This window comes from Ascaphus truei, chromosome 4 (genome assembly GCF_040206685.1).
Source record: "Ascaphus truei isolate aAscTru1 chromosome 4, aAscTru1.hap1, whole genome shotgun sequence".
Lineage (NCBI taxonomy): Eukaryota > Metazoa > Chordata > Amphibia > Anura > Ascaphidae > Ascaphus > Ascaphus truei.
In genome coordinates this window covers 74,556,512-74,574,911 of record NC_134486.1, presented here as the reverse complement: position 1 = coordinate 74,574,911, position 18,400 = coordinate 74,556,512, and the positions used below count along the sequence as shown (strand labels likewise).

The 18,400-nt window shown below is 42.6% G+C and overlaps 1 protein-coding gene across 2 annotated transcripts in view; it reads right to left on the bottom strand.

Annotated features, from left to right (window-relative positions):
* SPTLC3 (serine palmitoyltransferase long chain base subunit 3) overlaps positions 1-18,400 on the bottom strand; it is a 129,620-nt gene that overhangs the window by 68,012 nt on the left and 43,208 nt on the right. For both annotated transcript variants that reach the window (XM_075596051.1, XM_075596050.1), the window contains exon 6: positions 7,473-7,566. In XM_075596051.1, the coding sequence (XP_075452166.1) occupies positions 7,473-7,566 (94 nt within the window). The remainder of the gene's footprint in view (positions 1-7,472; positions 7,567-18,400) is intronic.

Genomic DNA, 18,400 nt, shown 5'->3' with positions numbered 1-18,400 from the left:
TTTATTGCTATGGTTGCCGTATGGCACACTTGTTCTCTTATATCCATCCAAATGAGACCATGCTTTCATACAACATCATCTCTGGGAAATTGGCTACTGTCCGACAAAACGAGGCTTGCATACGTCCTAATAATATAAATACATACATTGGAACTGTAAAAACATTCACAGTGGAATGGTAGTAGGGCAGGGGTTCTGAACTCCAACCCTCAAGACCCCACCACCCCCCAGGTTTTTGGGATATCTCTGCTTCAGCACAGGTGGCTCAATCACTCCCTGCTGAGCCACTGATTGAGCCACCTGTGCTGAAGCAGGGATATCCCAAAAACCTGATCTATCGGGGGGTCTAAAGGACTGGAGTTGATCTGTGTGGTTGATTGAAGTGCTGGTTGGTTAAAGTGTGTGCAGTTAGAACCAGAAGTAAAGGGAAGTGCTGGTTGGTTAAAGTGTGTGCAGTTAGAACCAGAAGCAGTTTGAACAAGGAAGCGGTTAAACAAGGTATAGTTATTGAAGTACAGTTTACTGTTAGTACTTCTAAACTTCATAGTTGCTAGAATGAGCAGGATTGAAAATGCCACTCAATGCACATCTTGCCACATGTATGTGCACTTGGAGCAGCTGTTCCAAGGAGCATACCGCTGTGAAAAGTGTGAGCGGGTGGTCTCTTTAGACTCAGAGATTGCTGATCTGAAGAGGCAACTTGCAATATTGAGGGACATTGGCAATCTTGAAAGGGAATTAGAGCTAACGGAGCAGGCCCTTGCTTCGACTAGTGGTGCAGATGGTGGCGCTGTTAGTGAGGAGCAGGTAGGTAGCTTAGTGGCTGTTAGTGAGGAGCAGGTAGGTAGCTGGGTGACAGTTAGAAGGGGAAGCAGGGGCAATAGGGAGAGGCAGGCTGTTTCTGAGCTGACACATCCCAATAGATTTGCCATGTTGAGTGAAGATATTGGGAATGTTGGGGCAGAAATGGCAAGGCTGGGGGAGACTAATTCCTCTAGCAGCCAGGGGAATAGTTCCTCCAGCACAGTGGGGACCCAGGATGCTCAGATACAAAGAAAGATTTTGGTGGTAGGGGACTCCATTATTAGGAAGGTAGATAGGGCAATCTGTTGCCGGGACCGCATGAACCGAACAGTTTGTTGTCTCCCGGGTGCTCGGGTTCGGCACATTGCGGATCGGGTAGACAGATTGTTGGGGGGGGGGGCTGGGATTGACCCGGCGGTCTTGGTACATGTTGGCACCAATGACAAAGTTAGAGAAAGATGGAGGGTCCTAAAAAATGATTACAGGGATCTAGGCCAAAAGCTTAAGCCAAGGACCTCCAAGGTATTATTTTCTGAAATACTACCAGTGCCATGCGCTACCGCAGGGAGACAGTCAGAGATCAGGGAGGTTAATGCATGGCTAAGAAAGTGGTGCAGGAAGGAGGGGCTTGGGTTCTTAGAGCACTGGGACTCCTTTTCTGAGAGGTGCCATCTATATTCTAGGGACGGATTGCACCTCAATGAAGAGGGATCTTCTGTGCTAGGGGGGAGAATGCTAAAAAGGTTGGAGGAGATTTTAAACTAGGATGGAGGGGGGAAGGGAATGAAACAGATAATTAACTAAATGGAGTAGAGGAGGATACAAGGTTGTATGGAGGTAGAAGGAGGGCAAGTGCAAGTTTGACGAGCAGTGAGATACCCATAGTAAATAGAGATAATACTAGAAAACATCTAAAGACTAAACCAAGTGGGAGCAGAAAGGAAGGAGCAGATAAGATAATAGTACAGGCTGAAAAAAAAACTTAAATGCATGCTTGCTAATGCAAGAAGCCTGACAGATAAAATGGGGGAGCTTGAATTAATAGCTACAAGGGAGCAGTATGACATCATAGGCATTAATGAAACATGGTGGGATGAAACTCATGACTGGACAGTTAATTTAGATGGTTATTCTCTTTTTCGGAAGGATCGAACAAATAGAAGGGGAGGTGGAGTATGTTTATATGTTAAACCGGATCTAAAACCTATTATAAGGGATGATGTCTATGAAAGGAATGATGAAAATGTAGAGACCTTGTGGATAGAAATTAGCAGTGGAGGTAAAAGTATAAAGAAAATGTTTGTGGGAATATGCTATAAACCACCAAATATCTGTGAGATTGAGGAAGCTAAAATACTTTTGCAAATGGAGAAGGCATCAAAACTGGGTCATGTTTGCATAATGGGGGATTTTAATTATCCAGACATAGACTGGGGCAATGAGATTAGCGTTACAACAAAAGGAAACAGGTTTTTGGGGGTGCTTAAAGATAATTATATGACCCAAATTATTGAGGAACCAACCAGGAAAGGGGCAGTTCTGGATTTGGTCATATCAAACAATGTAGAAGTAATAACAAATATTCAAGTCCTGGAACATTTGGGTAACAGTGATCATAACATGGTCTCATTTGAAATAAATGATCAAAAAACAGATTAATTGGGTTCAACAAAGACTTTAAACTTTAGAAAGGCAGATTTTAATAAACTGAGGTCTAATCTAGTAGTAATACAATGGGATGATGTTTTTGCAGGGAAAAATGTAGAAGATAAATGGGCAGTCTTTAAAACATTGTTAGAAAAGCACACTTATCAGTGTATACCCTTGGGTAATAAGAATAAAAGAAATACGTCAAAACCAATGTGGCAAAATAAACAGGTAGTGGAGGAAATGGACAAGAAGAGGAAGGCGTTTAGATTCTTTAAGTCAGAAGGGACAGAGACATCGTATCAGAATTATAAGGAATGTAACAAAAATTGCAAAAGGGCAATCAAATTAGCAAAAATGGATAATGAAAAAAAGGATTGCAATAGAAAGTAAGGTCAACCCTAAAAAGTTCTTTAAGTACCTTAATAACAAAAAAATGAGAAAAGAAAATATAGGACCCTTTCAGTGTGAGATGGGTAGGCAGATTATTGGAGATAAGGAAAAAGCAGAGGTATTAAACAAATTGTTTGCCTCTTTGTTTACCAGGGAAGAATCAAGTTCAATAGTAGCGCCACAGGAGGAAGCCACAACCTCCATATTAATGAACAATTGGTTAACTGAGGAAGAAGTTCATAAGCGACTTGAAAAAATTGAAGTTAATAAGGCACCTGGCCCCGATGGCATACATCCAAGAGTTCTCAAGGAGTTAAGCTCAGTAATAGCAAAACCATTATATTTAATATTCAAGGACTCCATTTCCACAGGCTCAGTACCACAAGATTGGCGTAAAGCAGATGTGGTGCCTATATTTAAAAAGGGAGCTAGATCACACCCGGGGAATTACAGACCTGTAAGCCTGACTTCAATAGTAGGGAAACTACTTGAAGGTTTAATACGGGATAATATTCAGGAATATCTAATGGAAAACAAAATTATTAGTAATAGTCAGCATGGATTTATGAAGGATAGATCTTGCCAAACTAACCTTATTTGTTTCTTTGAGGAGGTAAGTAGGAATTTAGACCAGGGTAATGCAGTTGATGTGGTCTACTTAGATTTTGCAAAGGCTTTTGATACGGTTTCACACAAGAGGTTGGTGTACAAAATAAAGAAAATTGGACTCAGTAATAATATATGCACCTGGATTGAAAACTGGTTAAAGGACAGACAACAGAGGGTTGTCATAAATGGAACTTTTTCAGGTTGGGCTAAAGTCGTGAGTGGAGTACCTCAAGGATCGGAACTGGGACGCCTGCTTTTTAACTTGTTTATTAATGACCTTGAGGTTGGGATCAAGAGCAAAGTCTCCATCTTTGATGATGATACTAAATTGTGTAAGGTAATAGAATCAGAGCAGGATGTAATTTCTCTTCAGAAGGACTTGGAGAGACTGGAAACGTGGGCAGGTAAATGGCAAATGAGGTTTAATACAGATAAATGTAAGGTTATGCATTTGGGATGCAAGAATAAAAAGGCGACTTACAAATTAAATGGAGATATATTGGGGGAATCCTTGATGGAGAAGGATTTAGGAGTGCTTGTAGACAGCAGGCTTAGCAATAGTGCCCAATGTCATGCAGTAGCTGCAAAGGCAAACAAGATCTTATCTTGTATCAAACGGGCAATGGATGGAAGGGAAGTAAACATAATTATGCCCCTTTACAAAGCATTAGTAAGACCACACCTTGAATATGGAGTACAATTTTGGGCACCAATCCTAAGAAAAGACATTATGGAACTAGAGAGAGTGCAGAGAAGAGCCACCAAATTAATAAAGGGGATGGACATTCTAACTTATGAGGAGAGGCTAGCTAAATTAGATTTATTTACATTAGAAAAGAGGCATCTAAGAGGGGATATGATAACTATATACAAATATATTCAGGTACAATACAAGGAGCTTTCAAAAGAACTATTCATCCCACGGGCAGTACAAAGGACTCGGGGCCATCCCTTAAGGTTGGAGGAAAGGAAATTTCACCAGCAACAAAGGAAAGGTTTCTTTACAGTAAGGGCAGTTAAAATGTGGAATTCATTACCCATGGAGACTGTGATGGCAGATACAATAGATTTGTTCAAAAAAAGGTTGGACATCTTTTTAGATGGGAAAGGTATACAGGGATATGCCAAATAAGTATACATGGGAAGGATGTTGATCCAGGGATTAATCCGATTGCCAATTCTTGGAGTCAGGAAGGAATTAATTTTTCCCCTTAATGGGGTTTTTTGTTTGCCTTCCTCTGGATCAATAAGTAAGTATAGATATAGGATAAAGTATCTGTTGCCTAAATTTAGCATAGGTTGAACTTGATGGACGTACATCTTTTTTCAACCTCATCTACTATGTAACTATGTAACTCCTGTAGTAGACGGTACGGAATACCACTAGTTTATTTACAAACTCATTGTCCAAGGTGCAGCTCACATTTCTTTAAAGAAAAAGTGTATTCAAAAATAAATATCCCTCTTCTTTTTGAGAACTGACGAAGCACGTACATTTGGGAAATGTGTAAGAAATGATGGGGGCTCTGTGTTAAAGCAGGAGTCCAAGGTGCCCCCCCCCTTAATATGTGCATCAATATAATCCACACAATAAGTAATTGGCTAAATTGCCGATGGGCGAAGATTCGGCTTGGGGCTCTCTAAATGGCTGTCAGTGCAGCAGAAGAGGACCAAAGATGCAAAGCTCTGTGGGGGAGATCATGTGACCAGGCAGTCACTAGATACAATTGGTTCACTGCTAGAGAGGGCAGAGCTCAAAAAAGGGGTGTGCCAGAACCTTTTTCAGAAGAGGAAGGGGATGTGAATGGTGAATTGTAAATGGTTCCAATAGAAACAAAAAATGCTCCTTACATAATACATAAAAAATGCCCTTCACGGGGGTTAAAAACCAAACAAAACAAATATGCTACAAATAATGTCCCATAATACTAAACTGATTTATTTAATAAAAAAAATAAAAAAAACATGTAGGATATGGCTTGGTCTGCAACTTTAAGGTCATTTTTGAGCAAAGAAAGTGTGTTTTGGTGCATGGCACCATTATTTGAAACAGTTGTGTCGAATGTTTTAATGCATGGAGAAAGGGAGAAAGTGATGCACAGAGACGCAGCTTCATACATCTCATTATAGGCACATCTTGACATTTCCCAAATCGCAAGCTGACGCATATGGGGCAAAAAATGCTCAATACATTGACGCATGAAGACACGAGATGAAATGGACACTATTTGCTTCAATTTTGCTATAATACACATGTCTTAGGCAGGTCTGCAACCCTGCCTTTCACCATTATCCCCAGCAACCCTACAGTCTTGAAAATTGCAAAGCCAGCAGTACAACCAACACTGATGATAACCATTAAGGTTGAAACATGTCTGTGAATGGTTTCTCTGGCTTTGCATCTGATTCCCATGCTGTTCTTTAAAGCTGTGTTAACAGCGAGCATTAGCTTTTATGGGCTCCATGTAACAATGGTTTTTCAGACAAAAAGGTGACACATTGTGTGCTCATTTGCATGTCATTTCCCAGAATCCCTTCCTGCAGTGGAAGCGCTGTGTGCTGGGCGATAATGGGGAAAGACAGGGTTGCAGACCTGTCTAAGACATGCAAATGAGCATACAGTAATATTTACAGTTGCTATATATATATGTTCTGTGGTTCACCTGTTAAGTGATACATGCCAGTTTTTATTGGCACTATTGTAAGTGCGTTTTCTATATTTTACTATAAAGATTTCCTTTAATATAATTGATCTGTGCTATGTAGTCCTTCTTATCTTTTTTACATCGGTTGGAGTACACACCTATCGCTGTGACATTGGAGGAGACGCACTTATTTATTCGTGGGATTTTATCCCTCAACGCCTTGTGATAACTTCTTTCCTGTGAGTAGGCTGGGCATAGAGCCAAGAATACAACTTCTACATTGCCACTGTGTTCCTACGTCTGCACTTATATTTTCTGTGTCGCCGGTTTCTTCTCTTCCCCATGCTCCCCCTGGATTTCGTAAGAATCATTCTTCTGTTCTGGAACCCGTGAAAACAGGTCCCACCGGAGGGTTTGAGTTTATATATAATTTTCATATATTTTTAAGATTGACTTTTGGGGCAATTGCGCCTATAATATCACTGTCACATACTCACTAGGGTTTGGATTGAGAAATCCTTACATACATTGTTTGATACTCTTACACAAAGTTCTTTCTTGCATTTGCTCTCCACAAGTAATAATGAATAGAGATGTGCAATCCTTCTGAGAATCGCTTTGCCACAGTTTCGAGTGGTGTCTAAAAGTTTGCAAAACCAGCGAAAACTTCTCAAATCAAAAGTTCTAGAAAAAATGGCCAAAATTGATAACATTTTGCTATTTCACGTTTTAAAAAGGAGCAATCCAAGCACGTTTAAAAAAAAAAAAAATATATTTTTTACCCAGAATTGAAGCAGGGGGTCTCCAGAGCTGAACCCCATTAATTTCAGCTCCGTGGCCCACCTGCTTCTGGAGAAACCTCCATAGTTGGTGCCGGTAGCCGCTCGAACGTTTAAAGCTCCCGCGTCACACTGTTCGATAGGAAGCCGAACCTGATGACGTCACAGCTTCCTGTTGGCCTGCGGAGCGAGGGAGCTTTGAAACGACTCCACAACATGAACGCTGGTAACCGAGCAGAGCGGCTACCGGCAGCCCCTATGTAGGTATCTTCGGAAGGTCCAGGGAGTACAACTTTAAAAGTGGTGTAATTAGAAGACCTGCAACTTTTTAACATCCTTTAAAAAATAAAATAAAGAGTTATTGAATTTCGAAAGTAAAAAAGTCATCAAAAATTAAATCAAACAGGCCGTGCCCATTGACTTTTTAGCGTTAAGTGAACTTATTGCGAATGTTTGGATAGAAGAGCACTTTTTTTTGCCGGGCTAAAAATGGTGATATTCACAAACTTCGCTTAGGCATACGAAAGGTTTGCACATCTCTAATAATAAACACTGACGTACTGGATGCAATATGCATTGTACATCAGACACTTACTATTGTGTTTGAAAATTCGAATGGTAGCTCCTGAAAGTCTGGCGCCAAGTACCAAAGAGGTGTGGTTCAACTCGTCACTTAAAATGAGACAGCCCTGTAAGAGGAAAGCAGATTGGTTCAGCTGGCAAACACAGATTGAGAAAAGTAAATGCATGACTTATAAAAGGAAGCTGCTAATATGGACAATCATTAAACGTCACATTGGTTTTCTAGCAAGCTCTACTGTATATTAAGACACTACTTGCAGCAAAGAAGACAACATTATACCGCCGAATTTATGAGAGGATTTAGATGAATGGACACACAAAACAGGGCAAGGCAGCCGCCTTGGGCCCCACACCTCCGGAGGCCCCACGCTCCCTCCTCTACCTCCTAGTGCCGGGATCCAACTTTCACTCGACCGCAGAGGGAGCGCCCCCCCCTGTACCCATACCCGGAAACACGGCTTGTATCATGAAGCTTTGAATACTCTGACCCGCCGAGGCAGACTAGCTAAACTGTTTGTTATAAGTAGCGCTCTCCTATACAGCATGCATTGCCACATAACAGATGACAACATACTTTAGATTCAGACACAGCCATAATTTGATGGATATTTTCTGTGTGTGTCCTGCATAGAATCTGATAGTATTGTCTTATATCTGTGAAGCAGAAACATTGGTATAACATACTATGGTATTTCTTTGAGATACTGGATTTGAAATGTCTTTATGGTGTGTATTCACCAATCTGCTTTTACTATGACTAAAATTTATTGTGACGCAAAGCATGTATGAACTACCGAGAGACTAAGGCCTCGGTCCCGCTGCGCTCGTTGGCGCGGGCGGCGGGTCGCGAGTTCCCCACCAGCAGGGGAATCCTCGCGAGCCGGTCCCGGTCCCCACTGGCTGCACAGAGCACTACACGCTGTAGCGCGTCAGCCGCTGGAGACACCAGAGAATGGTGTTTTCTAGCTTTGACGCGTGACGTGTGTGGCTGTGAGCCAATGGGGAGGGGAGGCTGCGGGAGGAGGAGAGGCTTCGGGGAGCGGGGAGGAGTGTGGAGTGAAAGCAGGTGAGTGCCTTTCTCTGTGTGTGTGTCTGAGTGCGTGCCTGTCTGTGTGTGTATGTGTCTGAGTGCGTGAGTGCCTGTCTGTGTGTGTGTGTGCCCGAGTGCCTGCCTCTGTCTGTGTGTGTATGTGTCTGAGTGCGTGAGTGCCTGTCTGTGTGTGTGTGTGCCCGAGTGCCTGCCTCTGTCTGTGTGTGTGTGTGTGTATGAGTGCGTGAGTGCCTGCCTGTGTGTGCGCGCGTGTGTGTGTGTATGAGTGCGTGAGTGCCTGCCTGTGTGTGTGTGTGCGCGTGTGCGCGTGTATGAATGAGTGCCTGCGTGTGTGTGTTTAAACTTACCTTCCAGCTCCAGCCCGAGTCCGTGGAGGGAGGGGGGGGGGAGAGTAGCGGGTCCCTCCGCTCAAGCCACGCCCCCCCTCCCTGTCAAACCTCCCACCTCCCGCCCACCTCCAGCTCCGGCTCCCGCTCCCTACAGACCGCAGATCGCGGTCTGTGTATCTCAGCGCACCGCCTGTCAGCAGCGCAGGTGCGCTGACTCTGGGAGCGGGGCCTTAGCCTAAGAGATACTAAGCGACTACAACATTGTGTTACAAGCCACTGTTTATTCTGACCCGCCGAGGAAGAACAATAACGTCCTACCTTGGAGTTACAACATATTGTATAACATACTTATGAATATATACAATGCATAATCTCCTATAAGCAAGAAATATCTTCAAATTGGAGATGCTACTTATTCGTCAATAGGCTTATCTGCAATAGATAATCCTGACCCACTCAGGCAGGATCTTTGCAATATTTGCCCAGACGCTTGGGATTCCATATGTCTCTATTCCTACCATATATCTAGACACATATAAACACGACACCAATTTATGTGGTAACATGCCTTGTCTGTGAAATCAGCTTGTGTCAAAATAGAATATTTATGGTATAATCATCTGGACTTACAACTAGAGATATGGAGTCTTGTATCTAGTATTACAAACAGTTAACTTATTATATGTTTTTCTAGAATTTTTCTGGTAAATATAATTGGATATAATACCAATTTGGATGTCGCAGTAGAAATTGGGCCAAAAACCTACATGGTTAAAATATTTCCTAATTTGCCCAAAATCTCTATACCAAAGAGAACTTCTACTACTCCGATACAGGGGTTTTTAAGATATTTTTATTTTTCACTAAGTCACATATATAAATTTTTTGATGTAATAAAATTTTATTGTTTTGAATTTTAAACAGACCCTACTCCAGAGAAAACATAAGCTGGCTGAACAAACCATATATCAGTACTTATATTATCATAGAGTGCATCTTTGGAAGGTCTTCTCTTGATCCTTTTAGGATCAATTTGTTAATACCGGTTGTCCCGTAATTCTCCCCGACATGCAAGCAGGATCTGCGGGTTCGCAAGGTGAATTACACCGGGGTTACAGTGTCCCCCAGAATCCTGGTTTTCGACCCCAGGTATCCCAGACCCATTTCCCCCATAAGTATAAGGTTTTCCAAAGGTATAAGTTTAATAAAACAGTGTAATATGTTTTATACTGTGTGTATTAATCTCTATACAGCCAGCCCGGGCATTTACATAGGTGCCGGGATGTCTGTATAGAGATCGCGGATCAAAGGGGAGAAAGGATGTCCAGAGGTGTCGGAACAGTTTGGTGAGCGGGGAAGGACGGAGTACTGGGTGTAGAGAACAAAGACTTCCCACAGGGAAGACACTTGGACTGCAAGACCTGGTTGAGCCTGCCCAGCGGAGGCCAATGGGTTGGCTGGAGGAAGCCGGTGCTCGTAGGCGCGAACCCCATTGGCAAATTCGTATTTCCCGCTCATCTGACTATGTGAGCCAGCTCGACGCACCCCCTACTCTGACATGAGCAGCCAGACGAGCCCCTATTCTGATTGGCTGGCTGAGTTACGATCTGTCCTCTGATTGGTCGCCACCCCCTTCTCCATGTTAGACATAGACCTCTGTGTTCTATGTAAGGGTACTGGCCGATCAGAGGACCAGACGATTTCAGGCTTAGGTCAGTGAGGTGCTGGCGGGCTTTTCAAAATTGCTCTGTTGCAAATGGCAGAGCAACCAGCTTCGTTTTTAGCCGGAGAAGCCTGCCTAGCTGAGACCAAGTCCTGCATTTTGCGGCCAAGTTCTACTTTCCACTTTGCTCGCTGTTAAGGTATAGAGGCTTGTATCTTCCTGGAGTAAGGTACGGGGCCAGGAGCGGACAGGGTAAGCCTTCTGAACCAGGCGCCCTGCACCTAGTTAGGCTAGTTTCTTCCCCAGTCCCCCAGTAAGTGTATATTCTCTGTATTTTGTGTAATATCTGTATGTCTACCTTGTTTTGCAAAGTGAATGCTCCCAGTAGGTAAAAGGTGTGAAAAAGTACTGGTCACCTGTGAAACAGTCACAATGTCATGTGACACCTGGTTGCCATGGCAACGTTGTCACTCTCCCCCAGAAAATCTTGCGCCCCCCAGTTTGCACACCTCTGCCTTACACAATGGTTTCCACCGTACGGATTTCATTACAAGTATATTTGAAACAATATTATTATCCTAATACCGGATATTTACGGCATGTTTCCCTTACTTACTAAGAGACCATCAGTATGACAAATGAATTTATGCTTGATAGACAAATAAAAGACTGTCCAAATGGAAGGGGTTTATTCTTCATCTCAGTATAGCTCCCACAGATTATGGTAAATCTGTTATTTAGTTTTCCGTAGGAAACAAAAAAGGTAGACTGTTTTCTCTTGGGATTTAAAGGGGCAATCTCAAAGTGAACTAACCACAGTGACAATTTAGGGGGTTACATTTGAGCAATTTACTTTTTTTTATCAAATTCTAACACCTTAGAGTATTTATGAATCATTCTAAAAGTTCGGTTGTAAACATGGTGAGCTGAGCCTTGGGAGGAATTTAATTTCTTCTTGCTATTCCCCTGTGTGTGATGTCGGTGTGTTTTCAAAAAGGAATTGCACAGGGAAAATGATCTCTGTCCTTCCCTTCTCTTTATTGGTTCTCCGATTGAGACAGTGTGAGATAAGGGTAAAGATAACACTTGCTTAACAAACACCACCTTCTTCCATTTAGAGGCCCTTAAGAAATCAAATAAAAATTCCCACAAAACAAAAAGCAGTCATATAGCCTATTTGCTTTTAGAACAGTTAGATTTAATGAAGCCACTTAATATTGTTTCACTCCTTCCAAAAGGTTGTATTTTGGCCAGCAATACGGGGATTGCCAATTTAAGTGTTCTAGTACTGCTAACGTATTGCAGTGACAAACACCAGGATACCAAGTCATGCTTTAAAGCTGGAGGTTGACAGACTCAGATGAGTTGGATTTTGCAGCAATAAGAAAAATGGTCAGAATATGTGGGGCAAATGTCTCTTGCCCGTCACCGGTTTCTAAGATTGGTAGCTGGCCAGTGGAGACCGAGGATGCACAAATGGGAATAGGAACGAGAGGGGGAAAAAAGCAATGGTATGAAAGAAAGTTCACTAACCACACAGCACCTTACAGCAGTAGCCACATATTGTTCTGCAGTATAATCAGCAATCATTAGTCCCCATTTCCCTGTGTATCAGTATCTTTACTTTTCAAAGTGTGAACGATCCTGCCATGCCAAGAAACTAGAGGCTGTTCTAACCTGCAGAGGTCTCGGAATAACAAGATGTGTAAAGCCAACACCAAAGAGACAGCCTGTATTTACTGGCTACCATTGCTTCATTTGATATGAGAAAGGTAGCAAGTCAAATGGGAAGATCACAGCAGTGGAAGACCCAGGGCATTCTCTATATACAGTAGTCACACAGGAGTGACCAAATGCCTTTGATCGTGGCTTTGGATAAAATAGCTTGCAATGCTCGACTCAGGTTATGGAATGGAAGACCATGCGCAGTGTGATGTACTTAAATACTTAAACAAACCTGGAACACCAGGAGTACCTTCCCTGAGGGACTGATAGCAATGCCTGAACCGCCTGCGCATCCAAACTGGCAGATGAAAGACTAACATGATCAAATGGGGCTACTCAAAACGACACAAATACATGCGAATGTGGTGAAGTACAGACCGTGAAGCACCTACTCATTTTTCGACTCATTGGGGAGACCTGTACGATGAAGGACTTTGCTACAGCAACGGAAATAGCCATTGCTTGTTCATGGTTCTGGAAAAGCATCTAGTCTGTGACAAGGACATGAGAAGAAGTATCTTTACAGGACGAAGGATGAAAATATACAAGTTCCTTAACAGATTCCTAGATGTTCTTGATTCTTGGTAACAGAAGTATATTTAAAGGTCAATGTTTCGAGCTTCTCCACTTTTCTAGATATAACTAGCTCACTTCTACTAAAAAGCCTTTAAACTCAAGGATAGACTTGGAACCATAAAAATGGAATTTGAATTAACATTTTCTACACAACAAAAAACAAGTGAAATTAAAGTCCTCCTAACTTCTTGCTAGGACTGGAAAGTAACTGGGCTGAAATCACTAACTAGTCCAGCAGTAACGCTAAAAAAAAAAAAACTCCCCCAAACTTTTTAAGGCTCTGACACTAGGTACCCTCTGTTGCATGGTTTTAAAATTACACAGTTGCAGTCTTTTTTAAATGCATGTTGTTGAACTATACAGATCTGTGGATCACTACTCTGCATGTAGGTTCTTTTTCGTTTGGATACTATCCACTACCCATATTGCCTGCTAAATGAAATCTATGAGTTGAGGCTTCCTGTGTTCCAACATCTCTCCTCAAAATCTGCCTTGGTTCAAACTGATCACTCTGTCCTGCGCTCCGGTGACACTAGGGCCAATAGCTACAAAAAGTTGATTAGCACACCTCAGCTCCCACTCACATGAATGGGAGTAAAGGTGTTGTAAAGCTTAGAATCTTTTTGTAGATCCGGGCCTAGGAAATCTGTGGTAGGGCTCGAAACTGAAGAGGATCCGTATTCTGTTTGGGTAAAAGATGGAAGGCTCCAAAATAAAACGCAGTCACTGTAATATTGATTACCTCTCCGGACACAAAAAACTCAACTCAAAACTCAATTAGACCAACCCCACCCCCCCGTCTGCTTTACAGTTTTCAAGTATGTATGTACGTATGTAATATTATATACACACACACACACACACACACACACGTGGAAGCCGGCACTCCACTGGTAAAGTCCATACAGGTAGGTGCTTATCCCATAAAAGATAAATAAGCAATACGATACCGTTTTCACACGTAATCAGGGGATAGCCCTCGGGTAAGTCAGGTAAACAAGTTTGTATTGTGAACAAAAAATGACACAGGGGGAGGGGGCAGATAGCACACATGGGCTGTTTCAGCCCTTGTGAAGCAGGATATCCACTGCTGGGTCAAGGTGACTTTGTCAGTCCTGACGGAGACCAGCAAGGAGGAAGGTAGTGTCCAGGGAGCAGTCAGCTTCCTGGACTAGGCCAGACCTTGCCCCCTAGGCCCCGAGTCAGCTATAGTGCAGTATTGTAGGGGAGGCCCCAGATAGGGACTACGCAGGGTGTGATATTATTGTGCTGTTGCATTATACTGTGTGTAGTAAAGATGAGATATAGATATAGATATATATATATATATAGCCCCTTTACCCCCACCCTAAGTGAGATTAGGTCTGCTACTCCATATTTGCTGTGGTGTATACCTGTGAGGTAACAGGAGGGCTGGGCACTTCCGCGGTGGTGTGGGGAATCATCAGGATAGGTTCACAAGGTACCTTTGTTCATTGGTTGCAGCGACTCCAGTCAGCTTGGATCCTCTGGACAGAAGGATGGCCCAGACGGACACCTTTCTTTAGCCCAAGACAGTGAATCACACGGGTATCTGGTTCCTTGGTATTTATTGCAGTGTTCAAGATCTTACACAGCAGGTACATTTTTTGCTTCCCCAAAGAAGGCAACTTCAAGGCTTGAGGCCCACCCAAGTTTCCGCCTGCATGGTACTCCTCGAGTCTCCTTGGGAAACCATGGAAGTTGTTGCTCACTCCACAGAGGGAGGAAAGAGACACACCCACTTTTGGGAAAGTACCAGTATTTATACCCTTGGATTGTGTTTGTAACTCTGCCCTATAACAGTGCAGGTCTGGATACTGACAGGCCATCACATCCAGCATGTGACCCAACCAGTATCCACCCGTCAGGCTGATACTTTCTGGATACATCAAATGTATCCAAGGCTGCAATAGCACACAAGGCCTTTCTGAAGGAATTAACCCATCCACTGCCTGCACCTAACAGGACTTACACTGGTAGGGCCAAGGAAAATAAGTAGCGGCCGGAGGCTATGCTACACATATATGGTGTGATATTATTATTAGTTTGTATTGGTTCCTATGAGGAGTCATCCCGCCAACACTGGGATCCCTCATAGGTGGAGGCGCTGCACTAAAAGAGAGAGCTCACCCCAGGCTCCCAGAAGCGGAGGCTCAGGTCTCCTGTGAGTGTACAGCTACTAGCAGCATGCGTAAAGCCCGCGGTTTCCCCTAGGCATAGGGAAAGGGGGTTACACCTATATCAAGAGTCCTTGCATACTGTAAGCACTTAGACGTCGCAATGACGTATGTACTTACTCCTACAGTAGCAGATGTGTCATTACTTACCAACAAAAATTAGTCTACCTTTTAATTGTCACTAGTGAATAGTAGATTTAGTTGTATGAAGTGCAAATTTATTATTGCTCCCAGAGTAAAACAATTAGTGGAAACCTAATCAGCTGGATACCCAGCAGGAATGTTCTGCAGGAAATAGGTTTGCCCAAACACTAATCCCTTTCAATAAATAGCTACATATGATCAGCTTAAAAGACGACGTTTCAGTATAGTAACTGTATCCAAAAATGATTTTTTCGGGGGGGGGGGAGGGGAGGAAAAGTACGTGCATTCTCCGTTTCAACTTTAGCACGTAACTGAAATGTTGATGTCAAAACTTTGCCGTTAAAAAAAATGAGGAAAAAAACAATATCATTTTATACAAATATGATTTTGAACAACTGCAGCATTTGTTTCTAAGCAAAGAAGGGTGTATTCGAACGCCTGTGTTATTTTATATTGTGCTTTCTGGGTTAGAATTTACAAAGCTACCTTACGAGAACTTAAATTGTAAAACATCATAATCATAGTAGACCAGGTATTATGCGACTGCACATTTCATAAGTATTTATGCTGTCAGTATCCTATTCAGAGGGAGAAGGCATGCAACTGCATGTTGTCATGGTGTCACCTGGGGGAGTACGCCTTTAAATACTACTTGAAATCTCCCAGGCAGCAGAGAACTAGGCGAATTGCTGACACACTGACAGACTGGACTGACATGTAATGCAAAGAAAGTAGACAGGAAGCAGCAGCTCAGCCTGTTGTATTGCTAAAAGAGATGGAGGAAAGCATCAGGTGTGAGAACTACAGTACCTCGTTCAGAAGGTCATTGACAGGGCTGTGGTTTGTTTCCTTTCTGGCTTCCTGTTCCATCTGCACTATGAACTCATCATGAGACAGGGAGTCACTCTAGTGTGTTGCAATAACCTTAGAAATGGTTTCAATTTTTCCCATGATTTCTGCCCTTATCAGGACCTTGGTAATTTGTGAAATTTAACTAATGCAACACATTACGTAATAATGACAGCATGCCGACGAGCTTCTCTTCCTCATTTAAATGGCAGAAAATAGTGTATTTTTTTGTATATAAATTATAAAAACATAACATTTATATTGGTTAGATCTTCAAAAACACAAACATTAAATATCAGCAACGGGCAAGATCTAGATAGATAAATACACACACACACACACACACACACACACACACACACACGTTGGATGGATATTCTAGGAAGGATGAGCCAGGCACTTCTGGATAGCACCATCTCATACTTCTTAATACTTTTATTTTTTTTATTTCAAATAGTTTTTATTAGTTTTCCGCATAATACAAATCACAGACATCTGAGCTTCAACAAAATTACCGAGCAAACATTCTTATACATTTAGTAGGAATAATATCAATGAAATACTATAAAATAATCATACAAACACTCTTAGCTATGTACTTATATTCTCGTTATGCTTAAATTGCAGATGATTAGACACAAAATCTACTTTAGTACAGTTACTGTTGGCGACTCGGTTCCAACAGGGTGATTTATATACTATGGTGCAGGGTAATAAGAACAGAGAGGAAGAATACAGAGAGAAAGAGGAGAGAGGATAACCAAGAAGGACGGGGGGTTGGAGATTTTCGATTTTCTGTTGGGCTGTTTTGTATTAAATTTTGTATTGCATACTTTTTTTCACTGGTAATTATTACATATCTTGGTGTGATATTACTTGATAACATTTGTATATGTCAACTCACCAGTCCGGAATACAGCTGGATAAACGTCTATCATTTACAATGTTTGTCAGAAGAAAATGGTACTGTATATTTTGGGTCAATACATTGCGTATAATATATGGAGTTCCATCAATTTGATAGATCATCCTTGTAAATATTATTGTCACCCTTGTCATGAGGGATTCCATACCACGGAAAGCAGGTGTGAGACAGAGCATCAGGAAAGGAAGAAGTCATTTGAGTCCACTTTATGCTCCTCCCTCTCCTCTCTCAGCTCTGCTACAGACCCCGACAACCTGGTCAGGAACTACAACTCTGTCTTGTCCTCGTCTCTTGATCTACATGCCCCGCTTTCTCTCTGCCGCAATCGCCCTTCTAACCCTAGACCCTGGCTAAATTCCCACACACACACGTGCTGCGTTCCTCCACTCGTTCCTCTGAACGCCTCTTGAGGAAGTCTCACACTCTCGCAGACTTCCTTCACTACAAATTTATGCTATCCTGTTTCAACTCTGCCCTCTCGCAAGCTAAACAAGCCTACTTTTCTGCACTAATCAACATGCAAAAGTCTAACCCACGCCGACTGTTCTCTGTCTTTGATACTCTACTCAAACCACCCTCAGCTGCCTCTCCTTCCTCCATCTCTGCTCAGGACTTTGCTGACTATTTTAAGGAAAAGGTGGAATCCATACGGCAGAACATCCCCTCTGTTTCTTCCTCCCATCCTACACCTCTTCCTAACTCTCCTCCTGCCTTCCTTGACTCTTTTCCCACTGTCTCAGAGGAGGATGTGTCGCTGTTGATCGCCTCTTCTCCCTCTACCACTTGCCCTCTTGACCCCATTCCCTCCCATCTCCTAAAACCTCTTGCTCCTACTATAATCCCTATGCTCACACACATTTTTAACTCCTCCCTCTGCTCTGGAACCTTTCCATCCTCCTTCAAACATGCAACAGTCATACCATTACTCAAAAACAGCAAGCTTGACCCTACCTGTCTTTCAAACTATCGACCTGTCTCCCTCCTGCCTTTTGCCTCTAAACTCCTTGAACGTCTTGTATTCTCTCGCTTGCTCCATTTTCTCAACACCTATTCTCTCCTAGACCCTCTACAATCTGGCTTCCGCACTGCTCACTCCACGGAAACAGCCCTCACTAAAATAACTGACGACCTCCATGCTGCCAAAGATAGAGGTCATTACACTCTGCTCATATTACTCGACCTCTCTGCAGCATTTGACACCGTGGACCACCCTCTTCTCCTTCATATTCTCCATACTCTTGGTATTCGGAACAAAGCTCTATCCTGGATCTCATCCTACCTCTCCCATCGTACTTTCAGTGTCTCTTCTGCTAACACCTCCTCCTTCTCTATTGATCTCTCTGTGGGGGTACCCCAGGGCTCTGTCCTGGGACCTCTTCTCTTTTCTCTGTACACACTCTCTCTAGGTGACCTAGTAACATATTTTGGGTTTAAATATCACCTCTATGCTGACGACACACAAATATACTTTTCAACACCCG